We start from the raw sequence: 26,359 nt of genomic DNA on the forward strand, positions 1-26,359 counted from the left end.
ACTTTAATGTGACAGGATATAATGGAAAGTTTTGGTAAAAGTTTGATGTAATTTTAGAAACTTCTATATTCAAAATATTAAATTGTAGAATTTTGGGCACAGTACAAAAACTAGACCAGACAACATCTTTAATATAGTGAACCATTATGGAGCATAAAAAATCATTTCAGAGTATTTATATGGATATACACTTTAATGGTGGTGGGTCGTTTATTTTGAAATATTTCATTTTAATTATGAGTACAAATAATAAACCTCTAAACTTGTTCTTTATACACTAGTGTAGTTTTTGTATAGAGTCTAATGCAGTACCTGTATTAAACAATAATTTTTTTTTTCAGTTTAAATTCTCTGTTAATGCAATTAATGTTTGGATTTAAAACAAGTAAATAATTATTTTCTTCACAGTGTTGATTCAACATATTCAAATCAGTTTGGAAGGTAATTAATATTTTTTTGTTTGTATAATTTTAAAATTAGTGTATAAGTATATATTAATAAAAGTGCTGAAAATATGGCTTCAGAAAAGATTATACTTGTTATTGCCAAACTGTTTGGCTCATTAAAAAACTAAAAAGAAATCTTTTAGAATTATTTATTTAAGATCTTCTTTTTTCCTTTTTATAAATGTTAATAATATTTTTAAGATTTATAAATGATTCTCCACCTAAATATGCAAATTCATTGATAAAGCGTTATGTTTCTCCTAATAAATCAACATTCCTTGCACTTTATGCAAATAAGGATATAGATATTGGAACAGAGTTATGGTAAATATTTTACTTATTTTTTTTTTTTATGTTGTGTTATTTTATCACAAAAAAGTACTAATCATTTTTATGTAATTGTAGGTATGACTATGGTGACGATCTCTCTAAAATGACATGACGTAAAGAGGTAAAGTTATGTTATTATATATACATAAGCAAAACTTATTGCATGAGAAGTGTGCTGATTTTTTTATTTTATATTTATTATTTGAGTTGCTATTTTAATATAACATTTACAGGTTGAAAAAATACAACCAACAACTAAAGTAAATTATCACAGATAATTGGTGAATCAAAGGTAAGATGCTAATTTTAATTATTTATTAAATTAAAAAAAAAAAAAAGATTAACTTTAATATAAATTTTTTTATTGTTTTTAAATTCAGAATAAGATAAACATCAAATCACCCAATCTGGAACAATATAATTCACTGTCAATTCACCACCTAGATTCTGAGGATTCAATTGATTTTGATATTGCTGACACAAAAGTAATATTTTAATTTACTCTATTAAAATGATAATCTTTACTATAATAAAATAATAATATTTTGACAGCTAATTGTAGTCATTTTTAATTAGATGACAGATAATTTAAAAAACAAGATACACATAATGTATAAAAATAAAGAAGAAGTTGTTGAAATGTCTGAGGAGGAAGATTACCATGTAGGAGAAATTATTCAAAATTCAATGCTTTTAGATTCATGTACTTCTGATGAAAGTGAGGTTTTTAATTTAGTTTTTTTAATTAGTTTAAAATTTTTTTTCGGTTTTACTAATGCTTAATTTCATTTTAAGATTATTTTCACATTTAATTATAGAAGCAGTCATAGTTGAATCTTGCAAGGCGGATCAAGTAAACTTATCAATTATTTTTTTAAGGAGTTACATGTTCCAGTCTTTGTTTATATATTGTTGTCTGTTTTTTTATGTTATTTCCAGTGGCGGATTTACCATATGCGAGGCCATAGGCAAGTTTTCTATTATATTAGTTGAGTTTTTAATTCTTGTGTTCTATTGTGTTTTGGATATTTATTAGAACGTAACGAAGCAAAAAACGCACATAGGTTTTAAATGTACATTAAGTATTTTTTTTATTTTGGATGAAGATGCACTAATAAGACTACTCAAAATGCGATACCATTTATTTTTTTCGCAGATTTTAGGAGGATCGATTACATTAAATTAAAACTTAACCTTTCTGACTTTTAAAGACACAAACTCATCAATTAAATCAGAACAGTCCAAGGACCGACTTATTTTATTTTCAATGGAAATTAAAGCTAATGCAGATAAGCGGTCTTGACCCATAGTGGAACGTAGATAGTTTTTTATGAGTTTTAATTTGGAAAAAGACCTCTCTGCGCTTGCCACTGAAATAGGGAAAGTTAGTAAAGTTTGTAGGGCAATAAATAAATTTGGAAAAATTTCGATTAAAGAATTTGCCGTAATATACTTCAAAATTTCCAGTGCATCTTTCGATTCCGCCGAAGCTTCCATTCTTAAAAATGTATTTATTTCCAAGTATAACTCTTCATGGTTCACGTCCAATTCTTCTGTACTAGGATTTCTCAGCGATATTTCTAAATTTTTACAATCATTCAACAATTCATTTGCATCTAAACTTCGCATTTTTTCGGTACGGGTTAAAAAACCTAATATTTTGTTGTATGAATCAAGCATTTTGAATCTTTCATTTAAGCTTATTAATGCAACATCAATTATTGCATTAAAAAAATCTACCTTATATTTAGACTTTCCATTTAGAGGTGTATCAGTTCCTTCATATTCAAAAAAACGTCGTTTTCGGCTTAGCCGCACTTGAGGGAATAGTGGCTCAGTACCTAATTTTATAGCTATTTGTTCAGATTTTTTAATAATCGCTTCAAATGATTCATCACTTCTGAATGATTCTAAAAAAATTTTCGTAGTTTCCACCAATTTTATCATAATAGAAATATATGCCGAGGGATTCTGCATAACTTTACTTACTTTGTTAGTTTCAAACAATAAATCATGCCTAATTGTAAGTGAAAGTATAAACTGATATGAGGATATCTCATTTGCAAGACCGTTAGCTTCAGAAACAGCAACTCCAATTGAACTTGAATCTGCAACTTTGTATAAAGCTTCTATAATTTGAACCAAATTATCTTTTACAACTTTTATACTATTTATACGGCTTTCCCAACGCCTATCTGATAATGATTTAACAGTCATTTTACAAACACTTTGCAGTATGTCCCATCGAACGGTTGATGCAGCAAAAAATGTAAAAATTCGTTAAACAGTACCAAAAAAGTTAATTGCAATTGATACTGATTTCGCAGCATCACATACCATTTGATTAAATGTGTGGTTAGCACATGGAACGTAAAGAGCTCTGGGATTTTTTTCTTTGATTAAAGCTTGAACCCCTTTGTATTGCCCTTGCATGTAAGCACCATTATCATACGATTGCCCGCGACAATTCATTAGATCCAAATTATACTCAGCTAATAAATTTAAAAAAGTTTCAACTAAACCTGAACCAGTGCTATCAGTTATGTGAAAAAAACCACAATAAATTTTCTTCAATTTGTACTTCTTCCTGATTAATTTTAACGCATCTCAAAAGCGTTGAAAGCTGCTCCTTATGACTTACATCAGGAGTGCAATCCATGATAACAGAAAAATATTTTGATTACTATATAGAAGATACGATAGTTTTCAGTATTCTTTTCGATATAAGTCCAATTATTTCATTCTGCACATCTTTTCCAAGATAAGTGTCAAAGCATTCTTTATTTTTTATTCGTTTGAGATGCTTTAACATAACTGGATCAAATTTTGCAATAATTTCTACTTGTGCTAAGAAGTTTCCATTATTAGGCTGATAAAGTTGCTCACGGTGTCCACGAAAAGGTAATGATCTTTCAGCTAACATTAGCACTATAGCAAAAAGACGTTCATGTACCAAGCGCCAATGTTTCTTCTCATTTTCTATTATTCTCTGCAAATTTTGATCAATTGTTGCATTTGATTTTAAATTAACTGACATATTCATCCATTTTTGCATACAGCTAATGTGATCCTGAGATTTATCATGTTGTTTTAAGCTAGAACCTATGTTTTTCCAATCTGAATAACCTTCAGTCGACGATAAACATATTTTTCGGGTAGGAAAAATTTTGCAACAAAAGCAAAATACCGAATTATTTTGTATAGAATACACTAGCCAGCTTCTAGAAACTTCTTTACCGTTAGCAAGAACTCTCGTTTAGAAACTAGTATTAAATCTGCGACCCGATTTATCGGCTTTAAAATTTATTTGTTTAACCTGAGTCGGTCCTACTTTAACACTATCGACCCTATCTCGTTCATTAAACGAAATAGGCCATAACGCCGGGTCGTCGGAAACAATAACCACATCAGTTATGTCTTGTTGTGCTTCATGCAATTGAGGATTCGAAGCTAAAACAAAATCATTAGAAGCTAACGAAGACTCTTGAGACAAATTCATTTCAAAATCTTTTTCATGGGTGTCCAGTAATAGGAGAGCAGAAACTTCAGAATTTGAAACATCAAAAGATAAAGACGCTAAAGATGTTTCAGACTGGTCTGATAAAATATCTACCAATTTTTCTGAAACATCTTGCGAAGTACTAGCACCTGCATCAAAAGTTGTGTTAATACCTGATGATATATTAAAAAAACTTGTCACTGGTTTAATTTTCTTTAACATATCTGTATGTTTTTTCTTATTTCTTTTTTTTTCGGCACCCGAAGCCCATTTTCTTCCAGTGTCTCGATCACGATGAGGATTCATAGTTAAATAACGATGAATATAAATTTAAACTTTTTCTAAAGTTTGATATTTATTTATAAATATATAATATAATTTATATAATATTAATATAAAAGCGAATAATCAGAAGAATAGCCAAGGAAAGAGCAGAAGTCGTCAATATAAAATGTATAATCAGAAGAATAACCAGGAGAAAAGCAAAAATTGTCAATATTAAAATCGCATAAATTACTAAGAACACCAAAAAAGAACGTCTGAACTATAAAAATTATAATTTAGAAGTGAAATGGAAAACAAATAATCTCTATTTTTACATCATTCATTACTTACATTATACCAAAAAATTGTAACTCGCACACAATCATAACACAACATTTTTTATACCAACAACAATCATACTATAGCTACAGCAATATAACAAACTATAACAAACAAGAAACTAAAAACAAAATTGTTGTCAGGAAAAATCAAAAGATCGTTAATGAAGACATCAAAGTGCTCACAAAAACAAAAATGGCATAGCGACGTCAAACAAATATAATACTACAGAAACCACAAATCTTTTCAATATAAAACCAAAAACGTACCAGGATTTTGTATATTAAAATGTACATAAAGAACTCAACTCATAAAATGCATAAAGACTCAAAGTCAGAAGGAAGGAACAAGCGTCCTCATGAAAACATTAATGTAAAATAATAAAAATAGTATGTAAATGTGATAAATTAGTAAAAGAAAAATCAGTCTTTGTTGTAAGTTCTGTAACGTCGAGTCTAATCAAAAGCCAGCGTAAGGAGTGAATATAAAAGCCACAACAATTATAAGGGAAGTGCCAGTCGTAAATCAAAGAACCCAAGATGGCTTTAACAGCAACGCAAGGAGAGTCTCCAACTTTAGACTTCACCAACTCACCAAGAATATTTCCAAGGAGGGGGCCGCCCCGCTTATGGGACTATTGTCAATAAATGTTAACAAATGTAGCCATGCTTCATCGAATCCACAATGGATAAAACACCTATACATGGAATAAACACTGATCTATGGCTCAAAGAGAAACCGCTACAACAAATACCCGGAACCAGCATAAAATCCCATCACTGCTCAGATTATGTCTTGTGCAACAGTAAAAATGTAAAGACAATATTATATAAAATAAATAAACAAACAAACAAAAAGTCATTCAGTTAGGAGGATGGAAAAACAGAAAAAGCCTTTGAGACGTGTAGGTGTATATGGGCAAAGATATATTTGTCACAGTCATTGTCAATGTATATGAGACTAGAAACCGCATACTCTTTCATATGGTTGCCAGGCATTATGTATAACGCAAAAAAAATTGCTACATACATAATAATAGATGTATATGTAAAGTTGAATACTTTATAAAAATACTGTTTATAAAAATACTGTACGCATACATTATATTGAATTTTAATAAATGAGTTTCGTTGCTTATATTTATTGTACTAAGAAAATTTTTTTATATTACTTGTACTAAGAAAAAAAATGCGAGGCCACCTGAGCGCGAAACCACCGGTAAATGCCTGCTTTGCCTGTGCTTAAAACTGCCGCTGGTTATTTCCATACAGTATATTAGAGTTTTAATTTTAGGATTCTTTTTCACTTTTTAAATTGAATTTGAATGAAGGAAACCTTATTAACAAAGTAAACAATTTAGAGTTTTTAAAGAATTTTTAGACACTTTTAACAAAGAAACTGACGATGAAAGTGGAATGTTTGAAGATAATGTTATCAATGCTACTATCGTTGAAAATGAAATTTTAATGAATTATGATGTGGTTACTTTAAAAGATATAGAAGTTGGAATACAGAAAAAAAGCAAAATAAAAATTTCTAGACCGTGTCCATACTGCAAAGACAATAAATTGCACAGTGTCTTAACACGTCATTTAAAACTAGTTCACAGAAATAAGCCAGAAGTTGTCAAGGCTGTTTCTCTACCTAAAAGAGAACAGCGTGAAGCTTTTGATTTCTTACGAAAAAAAAGTATATTTCAAGTTAACATAAATGAAGTAAAAAAGATAAATCCAACTTTTATACGTGAAAGAAAAGGTTCTGATAAGACTGGTATAAGTGATCTAGTCATTTGTGTAAAATGTAAGGGCTGTTATTCAAAAAATTACAAAGCACGTCACCAGATTATTTGTGGACGTGAAAGTGGACAGGTTATGATTTTTGTATTACCGGTGGATTCCTTACTAATAATTGATTGTTTAGATGATGACTTCAAATCAGTTATCAACAAAATGATACAAGATGAGGTATCAAACATAGCAAAAATGGACCCAGTTATATTAATGATAGGTGCACGCATTTACAATGGTCAAAAATGCAAAACCGAAAAAAAATATGAAGTTGAAAAATGTGTGAGGAGATCAACGAGAAACCTTGCAAGACTTTTTACTGCTTTCAAGAAAGAATTTGACTCAGCTAATGATGCATCAGAGATGTTTAAAAAAGAGAATCTGGGCTATTTACGCTTAGCTATTGATGAGTTAACCAAAGATGCTAATGGAATAAAATGTGGCTTGAAAGTGCAGTTGCAAAATCTTATAAAACCGTCATCCAAAATATTACAAGCCAATTACCTTGTAAATGGTAATAATAATAGTGCTGATATAGTAAGAGACTTTTTATCTGTTTTTTCTTTGGTGGAGCAAAAGATTTTTGGCGGTGCTTTATACTAAATTCGGCAGAAACGCAACAAATCTACCAGAAAGCCAGCAAATTTACCTGATGAAGAAGCTGTGAGGTTGTTAAATGAATACATATTTAAAACAACATCCAAAGAAAATTTCGAACTAAGTTATCCTAACATAGTTTTTGTTGATGTTAGGGATGCAGCTTGTGCACGGTTAACAATGTACAATGGGCGACGGGGAGGAGAACCTGCAAGGCTTTTCCTCTATCAATGGATAGAAGCTATTGAAGGAACATGGCTGAGTAAGGAAACAAGGAAAATATACCACAATGAAATATTTGAAGGCAACAGAATAACAATCCAAGAAGGTAAAGGTAATAAACAAGTACCAGTATTTATCCCTCCAGATTTAGTTTCTGTCTTAGAGTTTTTAAGTTCAAAAGAAGTGCGAAAAGCTTCAGACGTCTCAGATAGTAATAATTATTTGTTTCCATCAACAAAAGATAGCGATAATCATGTTTCAGGATGGCATGCATTGATTTCCTGTTGTAAAAAAACAAACTTGGAAAATAAAGTAACGGGTGATGATAGATGAATATTGGAAAAGTGCGGCAAGAGACCCGCCCTCGCTAGGGGCGTTTAAAAAAATTTAAGAGACCCGCCCTCGCTAACGCCTTATATTTTTTTAAAGGGTGTAAAATCAGGATGGTGTAAAATTTGATAAAAATTTTGTTTAATGTTGATGCGCCTTCGAGGGTCATAATAAAAAAATAGGTATAGATGTGAAAAAATTTATTAAATGTAAAAAAAATATTATAATTTATTTACAGAAAATTTTATAAACTCATTAATAGACATGTTGGGTGGTAATTTTTTTATATTTTTTTTTATTGTTTATATATTTTGCTTCGAGTTTTAAACAGTGTACAAAATCCAATCCTCTCATTGGTCTTTTTAATTTTTGCTCGTTACTTGGATTTCAAAAGGTTTTGCTGTGAGTTCACTTTCCCAGTCTGTATTATTAAAATTATTCATTTTTTATCTAAATAAAGTTGGAAAAAATGTTAATATAAAGTTATATAAAACATGAATAAAAAATAAAGTAATAAAAAATGGAATAAAAAAAGACAAAAAATTGTAATAAAAATATATATTCTAATTTAAAAAAATTATTTCTTTTGGAGCTGACAAGCTTGATAACTTCCACAATTCTTTTCGCAAAAATATCTCTCGTTTAATAGACGCGATTTTTTTAAACTTTTTTTATTCATTATAAAGAAGTAGGGGTACATTGCTGTAAAAAAAAGAAAAATAGGATTAACAAAATTTTTTTTTGTTTCAATAAAATAAAAGAAATGAATATACCTTTCATTGTGTTTCTCACTTTTTTGCTCATTTTTCGATTTTTTGCGTATCCACTTTTGTTTATTTAATTAGTTTGTAGCTATAAATATGAAATAATATCGTTCATATGTACAAATTTTTGTGAGGTTATAAAATCATATTGATCTATAGACCATTCTATATATTTTTTTAATAAAATATAAAATTGATCACATTCAGTGTTGGATAAAAAATTGTAAAAATAATGAGAATAAAATATTTCGAGTGAGGGATATAAAAAATTTACTTGTGCGTAAAAAAAATTTAAATTATCTCTAAATAAAAAACGAGGTCCATATTCTGTTGATATATAAAACGATTGATCGTAAATAATATATTCTGTATCGTAATATTGTATAGGTATTGCAGTTCTCAGTTTTTTTTGAAATAATTTAATTTTTAGACGTATTCTGCTAAACGCCATTTTCCTTTTACATAAATCTTTCAATGATGGTATTTTTTCATATTTATATGATAATCTTGTATGCGGACAAAACCATACCAATTTTTCATATTGAGAACCGTATTCTTTAAAACTTTTCCTTTGAATTTTCTTTATTGCTTCCATTTTTTTTATTTGTTATCTAAAAAAAAAAAATATTAAAAAATTTGTTTTACAATATTAACATGAATAAAACAGTGCTCTGTAATATAAAAATATTGTTTCTTTGCTCAGTTTATATATTCCATTATTAAATGATATAGTTTCTTCATCAAATGTGTTTCTAATTGTTTATTTGGATCTGCAAAATACGAAATTTCTGTAAAAAGTAAACGAAATAGACTGTGAAGATAACGTCTTTGAAGATGAAAAAATAATAAATGTTTTTTATTTTTTAAACGTATTCATGAAAAATGTGTTTTCGATAACTATAAAATAATAATCTAATAAAATCTCCATTTTTCCATTTTGAGTGTGCTAGTTTGGTTCTATCAAATAGAGAGAAGATTTTATTTTGTAATTGCTCAAATTCATAAATGATTCTTCGATGAACCAAGGTTCTTTTGCATAAATCTTTCAAGGTTAATTTAGATTGTCTTTCAAGGGTAAATTTGTTTATGTTATCTAATCTATCATCGTCGTATTGAAAAAGATAATAAGAAAAATGACGTTCGCGTGGTTCAAACCAAATCAGTGTTTCGTGTTCAAAGTTTTCAATGTGAGAATAAATGTTTTCTAAATAAGTGAAACGATTTTTAGTTTTCTTGTCGACCTTTATGATTCTTTTTTGTAGTTTAATTTTGTTCCTACTTTTATATAGAAACTAGTGAAATGATCTAAAAAATACAAACAAATGTACTAGTTGAAATCAGGTTCTTGAGCACATTCAGGTGCTTCAGGTGGTTCAGGTAAAGGGTTATAAAAATTCAAAAGTTCTTCTTGCTTGATACGTATAACTTCAATTATATAAAGTTCATTTGGCGGTAAATAAAGTGGTGGTAAATTTTTAACTATGCTTTCTTCAAATGAAGGTAGTCGTGGTATTTTGTTTTTATATTTGTTTACAATGTCTATTCGATGAATAACTTTGCACATTTTCATTAAAAATTTTAATTTGCTCTCCAAAGTTTAATAAATATGACCCTGGTCATCTTCTATAACGTTATCTTTAATATACTCCATGATATCCATTGCTTTTTTTAAATTTTCTTTGATTCATATGGTATTCTTAGCATGAATCTAATACTTCTCAAGTTGTCAGAAGTGAGTTCGAGAGTGATTTGTCTGAAAATCTCTACTGAATTCATTTTTTTTATTAGTTAATCTTGAAAAAAATAATTTTTTCATGTATAAAAAATCATTATATGAAAAAAAAGGTTACATAAAAAATAGAAAAAAAATGACAACTTTTGACATAAATATATTATTGAATAGTAATCGCAATAAATAAATTATTGTTAATAATAAATTGTTGCAGTTCTTCTTGAGAAATAAAATTGGGGAAACCAACAGGTACATTATATTCTTCGGTAGGTTTATCAAAAGAACTCGCGTTTAAACATCGAATATAATTTTCAGAGGTGATAGTATGAGCAAAAAATTTATCATTATTTCTTAAAGTAAAAATCACTTATTTGCTAAAGGGCCATTTTAAAGCATCATCAAAGTCTCCTCGAATGAGTTGAAAGTAAATGGCTACATACTTAACATTTATACTGCGAGTATACATTCAGGTGAGTAAACAGGTTGTGTATAATAAGCTTCCTCTGATAGCAGTCTTAGATTCATTTGATCGAGTTTGATGATTTGCTTGTCTTTAAAGAGGTGTTGAATTACTTTTTGTTGTTTTTTTAATGCTAAGAATTCTGCAGTGTTTTCTTCAACAATTTGATTGAGTTTTATTATTTATTTATTGAGATTTTGTATATCTTCTTGATTTGCTAACATGGTCATGTTGTCATAAGCGAGATTTTTTAATTCTAGCATTTCATCGTTCATTTTTTCGTTAGTTAAACTAGTTTGATGTTTTCTTCTTTTAGTTTTTTAATTTCTTGATCGTCTTCTTTTTGTTTGCATAAAATTTCTTTATAATCATTGTTTTATTTTGCTATAATTTCTTGAAGATTTTTCATGCTATTCATGATGTAGTTAATTGAAAGATTTAATTAATTTAAATTTCTTTTTCCATCTTGGATAATTTGCTCCATATATTGATTTTGTTGATTTTGTAATGATGAAAACATATGACAGAGTGTTCATAGTAGTTATTATCGACTGTAGTATTACAAAAAAAACATATTTTTGGACCAATATCTAGAAATTCATAATCGCATTCATGATTTAATAAACCTTTTACTTTTTTCTTACACGTAAAACATTCGTGACCAAATGTGTTTGCTGTTTGTTGGTCAAATTTGTCTTTAGAGCATTCTAGTTGATGATTCATGAGTTAATCCATAGCAAATTTTTCTTCGCAAAACCAAGATGGGAATTTGTTGTCAGCCATTTTTTTTTATTAGTTGCTAAAAAAACATTTATTTATAAAAAAAAAATCATAATAAAAAAATGAACAAGTCTTTTTTTAAGTAAATCGACAAAAAAGATTTATCATGTATAAAAAATTCATAATGATAACAAATATAAATAGTATCAGAAAAAAATTGTCTATCTCAATGTCAAAAATCACGTGATCATTTATATTGTCATTGAAAATATCATGAAATGTCACATTTTCTACTAGTTCTTCTTCGAAAACGTCTCCAAAATCAGGAAACATGTCTTCAAAATTATTATTAGTTGTCATTATTTTTGTTTGCTAAAAAAAAAAATTTTATATTTAAAAAAATAATAAAAAAAATTACAAATTTAATTCGGGTAGATCATCCATTTTATTGATAACTTCAATTATATATTGTTCAATATTTATTTCATTTATAATTTCATGAATTTGTTTTCGTATTTGGTCTATTTCTTTTTCTATTTTCTCTTTTAATATTTTATTTTTTAATTCTTCTATATATTCGATATATTCATCTTTTTCATCTAGTCCATCCATTTCAATCGTTTCTTCTAAATATTCCTCGTAATCTTCTTCGGTCATTTCTACCATATTCATTATTTCTTCCAAATCCATTTCTTCTTTTTTAGTTAAAATTAAATTATGATAGCAAATGGAAAATTCATTTATAAATTCTCTATAGCTAATACAAAAATAAAAAAAAATATATAAAAATATATAAAAATAATACAAAAAAATAATATAAAGGAAAAATTCTTACCATCCGCAGGGTTTAACATATTTATTCATTTTTTTATTATATTAGTTAGCTAAAAATAAAAAAAGATTATTTACAAAAAAAGATTATTGTAAAATAAAGTTTTTTAACATTTCCATAGTTTCTTTTAAATTGTTTATAAGTTCAAGATAAGTTGTTTCTTTTGTTGAAACGTCTAATGACCAATACCATAATGCATCATATAAAATACGTGCTGCTTTAATTTCTGATCCGTGCTTTTGATATAATACAGTTAATACTCTGAACATTCTTTCATTTGTGTCTCGATAATCATATTGTATACATTCGATTTCTCTTTTTTATATCCAAGGTATCGAGCTAAAGTTTCCAATTGTGATGGAAAACGTCCTGCTGTTTTGAGTTTAATTTGTGTAAAACTCATTTTTTTTATTTTTTGCTAAAAAAATATAATATTTATTAGAAAAAAAATGTTTTATCGTAAATAATTCATTATAAATAATTTAACAACATAGAATTTCAAAAAAAGTTCATTATTAACATCTTTTTGCCATTTCGATAAAACAAAGTATAAATGACTTATCGCTCTTTTTTTGTTTGTGTGCTGTAAAATGTAAAGAGTTAAAATTTTTTTACTTTATCAAAGTTTTTTTGATAACTAACATCAATTTTTTTAATTTCTTTTCTTCTAAACTTGAGATAAATAGCTAATTCTTTCCAATCATGAATCAGTTGTTTTGAAGTATGATTTATAATTTGTTTAATCTTTTTTTTTTATTGTATTAAAAGATAACATAAAAAATTGAATAAACAAAAAAAATATAAATAAAAAACTATAAACAAAACAAGAATAAAAAAAAGACTTTAAAAAATTTTTTTCTCAAAAAACAAATATACATAATTTAACAATCATCTTCTTGAGATTGAGGATCTGGACTCTCTAAAAAAGTGAGAGAATATAAAAAAAAATTTTATACTATTTTATTAATAAAAAGTAGTAAAGTTAAACTTACGTGGGGAATATTCCCAGTGGGAAGGTCCCACTTCTCTGTTGGTTGTAATTTCGTGTCTTTCAACAACCCTTTGTAAAAAGCGTTCCATTTTTTCCATGTTTTTATCTATAAGAAAGAAAAGGTTTTTATATAAAGATAATTTTTTTTTTTTTTTTATATAAAATAATATAAAAAAATTACCTAATATGCTTGAATAAGGTCGTACGTGTTGAAATGGGATTTTTTTCCCATTTTGGATAATTAGTGGCTTTTAAAAAAACCATCGTGAAATACTTCATATTGTATTTGGTTAATGGATATGAATTTCATTTTTTTTACTAAAAAAAATTATTAGTTGTTTTATATAAAAAACACCATGTTGTTTTTTGTAATAAATAAAAAATATATATAAAGTTTAAATAAATAATATCATTTTTTTTATAAATGCCTAAAATAAGGTATACTCCTAGATCCTTAAACACTGTAAATATGGCACGTACAAACACAGCAGTTCCAAGAACAAAAAAAGCAGTTCAAACACAAACTGGCACAAAACATAGTTCAACATCGACACTGACTGAAAGCGAGTATTTACCGAGCAATTGTAAAAGAATATTATCTTGTTTACGATGATCAAATAATAGATATAAAGATAATAAATTAAATTGCAAACTTGGAAGAGTTGGGAAAAGAATAAAACGCTGGGTTCATACTGCTGATTCGTATGTCGATATTTAACATCAATTAAAAGAAGCAAACATAAGACGAAAAAATAAAAACAAATAATATATTTATACAACAGAAATATATTTATAAAACAAATAAAATATTTATAAAACAAATAAAATATTTATAAAACAAATAAAATATTTATAAAACAAATAAAATATTTATAAAACAAATAAAATATTTATAAAACAAATAAAATATTTATAAAACAAATAAAATATTTATAAAACAAATAAAATACCTAAAATTTTTTGAAAATGTTCATCATTTTTTAAAAACAAAGTTGTGTTTTCTTTTATTGTCGTATCTCTTACGATTTTTATTCTTTTTTTTCTAAAAAATATAAAAAAACTCTTAAAAAAAAATTAAAGATGTTTTATAAGAATAAAAATATAACAAAAACAACTTACTTTTTTATTTTGTTTATTTTTAAAATGAATTTTTTTTCATCTATTTTTTCTTGTTCGTTTTCTGGCTCCGTTACAAATATTCTTTTACATATATCCTCGTCATCTTTGATAATGACAATACCACGTTCACTTAATTCTAATTCTTGCGTTAAATCTACAACGTTGTTTTCTGTTATTTTATTGCTTTTGATAATTTTTGTTCGAGCCATTTGCTTTTATTAACAAGAAACGCGCTTTTTATGTATAAAGTTTAATCTTTACAGATTAGTTTGAATAAAAGAGTAAGTGATGTAACTTTATGCAATGAAAAGACAATGCTGTGTCATGTTAGTTATATTTAGAAAGTCTTAAATAGAAGAAAAAAAACACTACGTAAAGCGTTAAAATACCAATTTAAATGAATTCAAAACTCCATGAACCATCACGTCGACGTAGCGTAGTGCATTTGAATTCCGCACTATGTTTCAAACGCCATGACATTTACCCGCCGTGGGTTCATATCTCGTTTAAGGCATCGATCATATGTTAAAACAGGGGGCGCTCATACCGCTCACTGATATAATGTCTAGAAAGTTTAGAAAGTTCTATGTAAACACAGGGGGGACACGTTCACTGAAGAAGGCAGGGAATGTGTACTCACTGAACAGGGGGCGCTATCACCGCTCACTGATGTAATGTGGAGTGTGTATGAACGAGTGTGCGTACGAGTGTGTGAGTAAGCAGGCTAAGGAAATCAGGCAGGACTAAGTAAGTTAAGTAAGGACTAAGTAAGGTTAAGTAAGTAAGTAAGATAAAATACGGCCGTAAAAAAAATAATCACTACAAGAAAAAACATAAGTAAGTAGGCCTACTAAGACAAAATAAAGATAGAATCAGTAAGGTTGTGTCAGGGTGACACCATGTTTTTTGTCTTGTAAAATACAAGTCAAAAAATAGTTAAAGTCAAAAAAATGGCTGTAGATGACATTGATTTTTTGAGTATGATTGTAAGACGAAATTTATTTTCAAGACCTAAATATTATAAAAGTAATTTAAAACCCAAATATACATCTAAATTACCCAAATATACAGTGGATGGAAAATGGCCTTTTCATAGAGATGCTTTTTTTGATTTTTTTGAAAGGACTTCTTTTGATGAAAACGAGTTAACAGATCCTAATAATACGCAAACAAGAGCTCTAAGACGTTGAAGACCTAAAAAAAACTTAAAAAAAATAAAGCGTCAATTTTGTAGAAAAGCACTGATGTGTTATCGAAAAACAAAAAGCAATTATATAAATAATAAACAAAATAAAGAATTGGAACGAGTAGGAAAACCGATATATCGTTTTGTTTTAACAAAAGTTGATCATGATAAACAAATAAACGAAATATTTAATATTTAAAAAAAAATGAGACATAGAAGACAGAGGAGACATACGGGGCTAAAAGATATATTTTTGTTCACCGAAGACATTTACCTTACCCTAGACCTCTATCCTTTAATTGGTAGAGGGCGAAAACGTATACTTAGAAAGCGTGGTAAAGGTTTCCTCGGTAGCATATTAGGAAATATACCCATACTTGGTGGTGAATTTAAAACAATATTTTAATCGGATTAAAAATAACTATAAAAAAGCTAAACTCTGTAAACGTTTATTTCAAAAAAAATGAATTCATTGCGAGTGTGTAAACAAAAGCATAGAAGAACTCAAAATAAAAAGTATTGCAAAAAATGTTTTATCACAAAATTTCAACAACATGTAAAAGAAAACTTGAACGAGTATATTTGGCTCTTAAAAGATATAAAGAAATATAATAAAAACTCGTTGAAAAATTTATCAACAGATACGAGCTTGCTAAGTGAATATATTTTAACCTATGAATATAAAAATGGTATCGCTGAAATTATAAGTGGTAGCAAAGATAATGGACACACGAAATCAACGTTTTTTGGAGGCTTAATATTATACTATGATATTATTTTTTATTTTTTTTAATTTTACTTTTAGGTGCCCCAAGAAGTCCTAATGGTCTTGTCACAGAGCACCGCGGAAGTGCATTTAACCGGGAAGTTCACGCCTCCTTCCTTACCGTGACGCGAAAATTTGTCCAGAGCTCGTTTCGAACCTGGATCTCCTGCTTATGAAGCAAGCGCTCTAACCACTGCGCCACGGCCGCCATGGCCGCACATATTATACATAAATTATACACGATAAGTCATGTAAATAAATAAATATTTTATATTGGTAACGAGATACCAAAAATAAATTGTTAAAAAAAAATATTTAATAGGGTTTTTTCTGTTGTTTTTTTAAAAAAAAAACTATAAATTTATTTTTTTTATATTAAAAAGTTCATTTGAAAAAAAAAAGGATTTTAAATCTTGTTTAAGCGAATTTTACCAATCACTCATTAATGTAGAAGTTTCTAAATTTAAAGCTAATTTTGGACTAAAAGAAGTCCAGGGAAATTTTAAACTATTATTTCGCTTGGATGGTGTGACAGAAATTAGAGTAACTCGTTCTAATGGAAACGCCAATATTGATTTTATTTTTCATGAAAAGAAACACGAATTTGAAATGTTATATGAAGATTTTGTAAATGAAATGAAAGAAACATTAAATCTTTGGTTACTGAAAGGACAAGATGATGTTTAACATGGTCATCTTATGAAATTAACTAGTTTAAAAAAAAACAACTTGTTTTTTTATTTGAAGAAGACAAAAAAAATATTCAGATTTTCACTTATATAAAAAACATGGATTACCGACGTAAAAGACGTTATAGACGAAAGTCTCGAAAAATTCGACGTACCAAAAATCGACGAGGTAGAGGATTAGCTGATTTTATTACCCCTAAAAATATAACCAACGCATTGCAAGTGGGTTCACTGTTATACGGTATAAAAAAAGCGTGGAATGGTGAAAAAACAAAAACTGTGGCTACTCCTGTTCCTGTTGTTACAAAACCTACCAACCCTTATATGGCTCCCGATAACGTGTTTGAAGTATATTAAAAAGAGACAGTTGTAAAAAAATATTATGTAAAATCTTCTAAACAATAAAAATATACAATAAAATGATGATTTTGTTTTTCTTTTTATAACATTTTATAAGGATAGTCTTTTTTCCATTACAACTTAAACAAGACGAACAATGAAGATAAATTTTTACACTTTTTTTTATAATTGCATTATGAATCCATACTTCTTTATTTATCATAAGTATAATACAGTTTTTTAACAAGTCCTTAGTTTTCTTTCCTTTAAAAACTATAAAATACAATTCTCCATAAGCATTACATGTTGCACATTTTTCTTCTACAATTTCATGTAAAAGCGTGTGTATTGATCGCTTCATGATTTTGTTTAAAATAAATTCAGAGCAATCTTTCTTTTTATTTCTTTTTTAGTCATGACCTCATCGTTAGGATTATCTAAAAATTGATTGATATTCTTTAAGTGAGTGTATTTGTTTGCGTACATGTTATCCATTTCTTTTTACATCATGTAATAAATATTTTCCTCGTTCATCACAAAAGGAATAGCCTGAATATCCAATACGGATAATTTTTCCCATGTAGCTTCGTAATTTGTTCTTAAGAATCCGGTGTCTTTTCAAAATCTTTTAATTGCATTTTGAGCTATTATTTGCTTTTCATAAATATCATGATTCAAAGGAATTTCTTTTATTTTCATAGACAATAGCTCTCGTTCCAGTTTTTCCTGTTTTCTCATATATAAATGCAGTTGCATGTCTTTTTCAAACAGTTGTTTTGCAGTTTCATCGAGATAGTGAAATAATTCTTTTTGTATAAATTGAAAAAATGGATACAGATTTAGTTGAATTAATTGCAATGCATGAAGAGTCGTTACTTCGCAAAAATAACGATTTAACAATTTGTAAGGTAAATAAATTTGATCAGTATATAAAATATTTTCACCGCGAAATACTTGGGAGACAAAATAAGCTGCAAATGCACCACACAAACTACTATCATTCCATTGAAAAGGAAATTTGTTGTATGAAAAAAATACGTTTTGATTATTAGTCATTTCGCTATATTTTAAAATAAATTTGGTAAACCAATAAAACTCATGATTATCTCCTGTCCATTCTGTAGGAAAATGATTTGTTTGTTGTATATAAGAACTAATTTCAATTTCATTGTAGTTAATATTAATAGTGTTGATTTGTATATTACTATTTATTTCTCTTATTGCTTCAAATAATTGCCTATTAAATCCTAAATGTTTTGGAATTTGTTGTAATACACTTTCTTCTCCTAAACTATCAAAACAAAAAAATGAGCTTTGTCTATTTTCATCAACACTCTCCAATGTTGACCTGCTTCTTTTGTGGTTTCATTGTTATAAATGATAAAAGCACCATTTTTTTCATACTATTAATAATATGAATATCAGTTTGTTTTTGGCTAAGCTCGTTAAAGGCATAAACTCTTATAAAATAATTTTTAAATTTAGAATTTTTAAAAAAACGAGACAAAGATTCATCAGTGGCTATTTTTTTTTTTCTTCTTTTTCTAAACTAAAAAAACTCGTAATAAATATAGTTACAATAGCGTATAATATATTAACAAATAAAGTTTTTTTTATCACTGGTTCCTTCCTTTATAATTCCTTCAATATTTCTTTTAACTGATTTCTTTTTTAAGGCTCCATCTAGTTTTTCTATCAAAGAAGAGACGGTAGGTATTGTTTTTGTAGTAAAGGTATCTACGAAACCGCCTGTTTGATCGCCATCTGTTTGATCAAAAGTAGGTTTGATATCTCTGTCTAGTATCAAAACAGTGAGCTTGGCTTGATAGAGTTCAGCTATATAGTTATTGCCGAGATGTTCTTTCAAATCATCAAAGTGTTCGAGATGAATAGGGCAAAGTTGAGGATTTTCGAGCAAATTTTTAAATTGACTGTTTTTAAAACATTTTACAATACTGTAAGAACTTAATGTTATTCTTTTAGAATCGAATACATTTTGTAGAAAATCAAATGATTTTTTATTCGTATAATGTTCTTCTTCTACATGAACAGATGAGGATGAAGAATTTCCAGACTTCTTTTCATGATATTTATATCTTTTAGACACTTTATCAAGCGCGCACACGGCGCTATTTATATAAATTTTTTAAATGATGCTATCAACGCGATTCATTTTTTTAATAAAAAAATTTAATAAAAAAAACTTTTTTATGATAATTTTTATACTTTTTATTCATTTTATTAAAAGAATACGCTTCTTTTTTTTAATAAAAAAGTTTACATTTTTTTTAGTTGTGGTTGTTGGATATGGAATATATATCAAATAAAGAAAAACATGTGTGGGGATATCATTGTATCAGAGAAGTTTGTTTAAGATCACTCAATGATAAACAATATTTTCACGTGCAAGTGATACCGTGTGCAAAGTTCGATAATTTAGAAGAAAAATATAGAAAAGTTTTTAAATATTGCTACGGTAACATTCATGGATTAAGCTATTACCCATCATTTAAATTTACTAGCGAAATTATTTTTTGCTGTTCTATAATCGAATATTTAAAAGAACAATTAAATAAATACAAATTGAATATTGTATTTTACAAAGGGGGCGATATTGAAAAAAATGTTTTGAAATCAAACAATACAGAAAGTAAAATTTATACTTTTGATTTAAATCGGTTACTATTTCCTAAAATATGCAAGCTACCTACGTATATAATCAGTGAACCGCTGTGCATGGAACATTTCTGACATTCTTAAACAAAAACACATAATTTGGAACATTGTCCTCGCTACGAAACATACATGTTTTCATTATTTTTAGAAGACTATATTAATGGTTTTGTGTATACAGATATAAGTGTTGAAGACTATAGAGGTTTTATTAAATTGATAAGGAATAATATGTGTTTTGTGTCTATTTTTTAAAAAAACAAATGTGAATGTTTTGATAATATATTTCAAATAAATAAATATGTATATCAACTTTTTGAAATGGAAAAAAAATAAAAAAATAAAAAATGTCTTGTTTATAATCCTTCTTTTGCGGTGACATAATATTTGGTATAATTAGTGTTTCGGTGTATAGGTTGTTTCGATACTATTTCGTTGGTGTTATAATTATAAACTTCGTCTTCTTTTTTGTATAGAACGATTGAAATGTTAAAGTTTCTTTTAAAGAAAAAAAACCATTGAGCTCTAGGAAACATTTCTATCAAACTTTTATCGTCGAAATTACAGCGATCAAAGGCTTTATAAATGTAAACTTTATCTCCTTCTTCGCAAACTTTTTTTTCTATAAAACAATTGTGAATAGGAACAGGTGTATAAATGCTATAATAGCCATTATGGAAAACTTTATTGTTGAATGAAAAGCAAGGCGATTGCTCTATACAAGCAGGATAAACGTTTTTTAATATTTTACAATTTTTCTTCAAGTTATCATGTTTCTATTTGTTAGATATATAAGGAAACAAAAAATAATACTTCAAAGTCTGTTTAAGTTTGCTTTTCCACAAAGTACATTTCTTTTCAGGATGTTTTGATTTGAAATAAAGTTTATACACTTTAATAAGCTCTTCTAGTTTTTTTCTTAGTTCTTCGTGTTGTTTTTCCACTGTTGTTTTTGTTAAATTTAAAAAATCATCGTTAATCATGCGACATACTTCAAACATGCTAGTCCTCCGTGAGGGTGATTGTTCTGCAAAATTCATATAACAACGGCAAGCTTTTTCAAACAAATGAAGAGAGTTTTGATAGTCTTTACCTATAAATATATAATACAAATCAATCCATTTTTCTTCTTCAAAGTTTAACTCCAAGTTAAAACTTTTTAAATAAGAAAATATAATATCTTGCCATTCTTCATACGTGTTATTTAAATGGTAAAATTCAAACAACATTGGATGTAATTCATTATCTGGATAAAAAAGTTGAACAGCTTTGTTTGCTATTCATATTCTTTTTCAAAAATGAACTAGAATCATTTTTTTACAACCCTTTATAAAGGAAGATAGATAAGAAAAAACAAGTTTTTTATCAATAAACAGGTTTTTTTAATTCAATTAAAGAATTGCAAAAAAAAAAATTATTATTATTTTTCTGATGCTTCTGGTGCTTCGAGTTTTGCTTTTTTCGCCTCACTCAATTCTTCTTCAGCAAGCTCCGAGCCAGCTTTCTTCATATTCATAATGTAACTTCTATTCACACCATTTTTATTGATGATGTTATGGAAAGAAGGTTCTACAGCTAATAATCTTTCATACTCTGTATTATGAATCTTGTCGTCTTCTTTTGCTAAACGTATCGTGTATCCGTTAAACTCCACAGTTTTTAATATACCCGATTTAGGATAAGTTACAGTGAGATAAGCTCTGTTTTGAGCAGCTTGCATACTGTCCATTAAAGCTTCCAACACTTTTTTTGTCATTTTGTTGTGATTAAATTTAAAGACCACATTATTAGTAATTTCACCTTTGGTGGCGATTTTAAATTTGTTGTCATCTTTTGTTAATTTCAGTTCAGATCTGAATAAATAATTTGTTTTGTTGAGATCGCACATATCTCTGTATTTCCATGGTAGTAATATTTCACAACCATCGTTTTTTGGTTTATAGATCAACTCTTTTTTAACATAGTTGAATTGGGCAAAAGGTTTAAGAGGAACAGTTAAATATTGTTTATCTTTTATATTTTTTTCTTCCTTAAAATTAAGATACCATAAAGTGGCAGCTGCTAAATCTGCAAATTTGACATAGTTGTTATCATTGCAATAAACAGTTTCAAATTCGTTTTTCCATCTTTTTTAGTTGTGGTTTGAATAAATTTTAAATTAAAATGAGCTCCTTTTATACTGTTTTGAGTTGAAAAGAGAGATTAAAAACGAGTACTAAACAAGTTTTTTTTATGAACATCATTCCTTACATAATGATGATGTAATGATGATGTAATGTAAGTTTAAAGTTCAAAGTGTGGTATGACAATCTTTAAACTTTGTACTTTGATACTTTAATTCTATTTTAATGAAATAGTTTATGTTGTTATGACTACCATTTTATATAAAAGGGAAAAAAAATTTTTATTCAAACACTAGCATCTTCAGTTGAAGTTAGTGCAAAAAAATGTGTTTAGATTGCAAGAAAATGGAAAATGATGAGATTTGTTATTATGAAAAAACCAGATTAAAAATTGTAAAATTGAAATAAAAACATTTTGATGGAAGTGGTAAATTAGAAAAATCTTTACTTGTAGAAGATTATGATAAAAAATTAGTAAAAAAAGTAGACGACTTATTTTATAACAAGTGGATAGATACTGAGTTTCATACAAATATACCTTTATTACCTTTTATAAATGAAATTTTTATTAGAGAATTAAATGAAAGTGATTTAAAACAATTTTATTTTTATTATCATTGGTTTGGACATTGGAAACTTTGTAAAAAAATATTTTTGTTTTGTTTTAATTGTTTTTTTTGTAAATCAAGTTTTTGTAAAGATTGCATTGTTTCTCACAGAAAAAAAAGGGAACATGTAGTTTATTCTTTTGATCTTAAAAATAATGTATGTATTTAAATTTTTTTTAGAATGATTAAAATAAGAGATGAGTGTTGCAAACGTAATCAATAGTCTTCTTATGAAGCAAAAGAGATTAAAAAGATTCAAATAAGAAATGGACATGAATGGTCTTTTTATGAAACAAAAAATAGTGCTTGTTTTGATTTGAGAAGTACAAAGGATTATATACTTCAACCTAACCAACGTCTTTTAGTAAGCACTGGCATATTTATTGATTTCATAGATCCAGTATTAGTAGGTCATATATATTCAAAATCAGGTATAGCTCTTAAATATGATGTTGTCGTGTTTAATTCTCCAGGAATAATAGACGCTGATTATAAAGATGAAATTAAAGTCATATTGATAAATTATTTAAAAGAAGATTATATTATTAAACGCGGAGATACTATTGCTCAAATGGGGTTTGTGAAAACATTTAAAGCTATAAAAAAATAATAGAAATTGATGGTTGTTCTTGTCATGAAGTGCTATTGACAATGATTAAAGATGTAGAAAGAAATGGTGGTTTTGGTTCCACTGGAAAATAGTTTTGTAATATTTTTTTTATGAATATTTATCATTTTTTTAATTATTTTTTTAGATTAGTAAAAATTATGGCTGATAGAATTGAAGAAAATGTGAGACCTGCTTTTACCATTTATACCAACAATCCAAGTTTTCTATTCAACGGATTGTATAATAGTAAAATAACTGATTTAGATTTACGTTTATCCATTTTAGAAGAAATGCATAATAATGGTGGTGATGGTAGTAAGATATGGGTTTTTGAAAATTTTAATGAACAATTAAAAAATGAAAACAAAGTTTATTATAGCGTCCCATTTTATTTTGAAAATGATCAATTTTTAATGAAATTGAATGTAAATATGAAATGTGATAACCACGTGGAGGAAGAAATCGGTTTGTATATCATGATGAGATTTACACCTTATGATGCAATTTTAAAATGGCCTTTTATAAATCGTGTAATTACATTTAAACTATGTGGACCTAACGGTAAACATATTAAAAAATGTTTTATTACTAACAACAATATTTCTTTTTAACAAACACTAAAAGATGGAGAAAATTATGGTTATGGATATTGTAACTTTATAAAAAAAATCAGACAATAATGAATATTTAGTTGAAAATAATTTATATATTAAATGTAAAATTAAGTAATTTTTTTTATTTTTAGTCAACTAATAAAATAATGTTTGCTATATTATGTGGAATATTTGCTGTTTCATTTATCTATTATGTTGTGGAAAAATGTTTGTTATGTTTTATTCAACTTACTTTACGTCACGGATAAGGTATTTAGAATTTTTTTGTTTTTTTAAAAAAAGTATAAATAATTTTGTAATTATAATTTTTATTAGAAAATTAATAAAATGAATTATAAAGCCATTAATAAAATAAGTTGGTATGAAATTAAACATGCTTGGAATACTATTTTACGTCACGATCTAGAACAATATTGTCGTTTAACAAGAATAATTGGATATGTTGAAAATTTTCATACTATGACATTTAGTGATGTGCTTGATAACTTTAATAATATGAAGACATTTTTTATGCATGCAATTCAAAATATTTCGTTAAATAAACTAAATGCATATTTGGATATTTTTGCTAGGATTCAGCTTGCTTGTAAATTTAAAAAAGAACATTTAGAAATTTGTGATTTTAATTCAATGGAAACAGATATGTTAAGTGTTATAAATTCAATGGAAATGGATAGTTCTATTCAAAATTATTTAAATGATTTAAAATTTATAAGTGAAAATTTTTCAGAATTATTAACTTTTGCTTATAAACATATCGAATATACTCATGATTTAGAATATGATTTTAATAATTTATCTGTTAATTTGTAATTATTTTTTTTACATCAACTAATAAAACATGGAAACTTTTGAAAAAATAAATAATTGGGATTTGATTAAAGAAGAGTGTAATGCTATGTATAACATGTTTCGAAACATGTTGGAGTTTTTACAAATTGTTGATGGTGCTCAAATGTTAGAATCGAATGAAGAAAAATTAAAAGAAATGAGAAATTGTGTTCGTGATATAGATACAGGTTTATTGTCTTATATTTGGGACAATATCAAAATACACAACATGTATTTAAAAGTTCTTATGAAAATGTTTATAGAGAGCAATAATTCTATTGAATTATTCCATCTTTATCAGAAAAATAATGTAGTAATAACAGCAAACAATAAACAAATTTTAAAATGTAGAAAATTTTTAAGAGAAAATTTTAAACGTTTAATATTAAAAACAATGTTAACAACTATTAATTTTCATGATAGTGTTTTGTTTATTTAATTATTGTACTTTTTTTTAGACAACTAATTAAAAAAAATGAATATTGGTATTAAAAATAATAGTTGGAACGAAGATAATATTAATTGGATTACTAAATACTTTGACCGAGTACATCATTCTGAAAATGAATTATGGGAATGTTTGCAAAAAATATCTGAAGGTTTTTATTTTCATTTTGTTATCCTGAAAGAATTTTTAACTATTGATGATCATCAAGATGAAATATTAAAGGAGATTGAAAAAATAATGAAAATTATGAACGAAAACAGTAAACTCAAAAAAGAAAATGTAAATCTGCGAAATTTGTTAACAGAAATGTTATCTTATATGATTGCGATTTCCAATCTTGCAATTGAAGAAGATGATTTTATTGTATCGAGAGAAAAAGAAGAATTTATAAGAAGAGACAAAGCAATGTTTATGTATATGAAAACAGATGTAGACATGAAAGATTTTACTTATTTATCTAAGCACGAAGAAAGATTAATGTTAAAAAAAACAATTAAATATTATTTTATCACAAGTTTTATAAATATTCTTAATTAAGTAAATTTTTTATAAAACTTTTTGTATACTAATTTTTTGTAACATGTTTGTATTTTTTTAGATTAACTAATAGAAAATGGATTTCCTTCAATAATCTAAATATGGAAAATGTATTTCTCATATTTACAAAAAGTTGGATAAACATAATGCTGATATCGCTTTTGAATATAAAATAGTAAAATATTTTGTTAAATATGGTGATGATGCTAAACATTTTGTTAAAAACTTTTATGTCAAAAGAATAAAAGAAGCTATGAACGAAATGAATAAATTATTACGAAAAGATGTTGAGAAAGATTGTTTTAAAAAAAGATTAAAAACTTTACAAGTTTATATGCAAGCTATGTACAAATTATTTACTACAAATAAAGAAAATATTAAAAGTCTTAATAAAGAAATAGCAGAAGAGAAAGAAAAACAAAAAGAAAGAGATGTGGCTATGTTTGAGTACATTGAGGAAAATTTTCCTGAATTTCGCAAAGAAATAATAAATTATTTTTATT

At 26.8% G+C, this 26,359-nt stretch overlaps 2 protein-coding genes across 2 annotated transcripts; one reads left to right on the top strand and one right to left on the bottom strand.

Annotated features, from left to right (window-relative positions):
- Positions 1-1,958: 1,958 nt before the first annotated feature.
- Positions 1,959-2,993, bottom strand: LOC136086817 (zinc finger MYM-type protein 1-like). Its single transcript, XM_065809309.1, has one exon. The coding sequence runs from the start codon at positions 2,991-2,993 to the stop codon at positions 1,959-1,961; it is 1,035 nt and encodes a 344-aa protein (XP_065665381.1).
- A 3,300-nt stretch (positions 2,994-6,293) lies between these two features.
- On the top strand, positions 6,294-7,268 carry LOC136086818 (uncharacterized). Its single transcript, XM_065809310.1, has one exon. The coding sequence runs from the start codon at positions 6,294-6,296 to the stop codon at positions 7,266-7,268; it is 975 nt and encodes a 324-aa protein (XP_065665382.1).
- Positions 7,269-26,359: the final 19,091 nt, after the last annotated feature.

The sequence above is a fragment of the Hydra vulgaris genome, chromosome 11, assembly GCF_038396675.1.
Source record: "Hydra vulgaris chromosome 11, alternate assembly HydraT2T_AEP".
NCBI classification, from domain to species: domain Eukaryota; kingdom Metazoa; phylum Cnidaria; class Hydrozoa; order Anthoathecata; family Hydridae; genus Hydra; species Hydra vulgaris.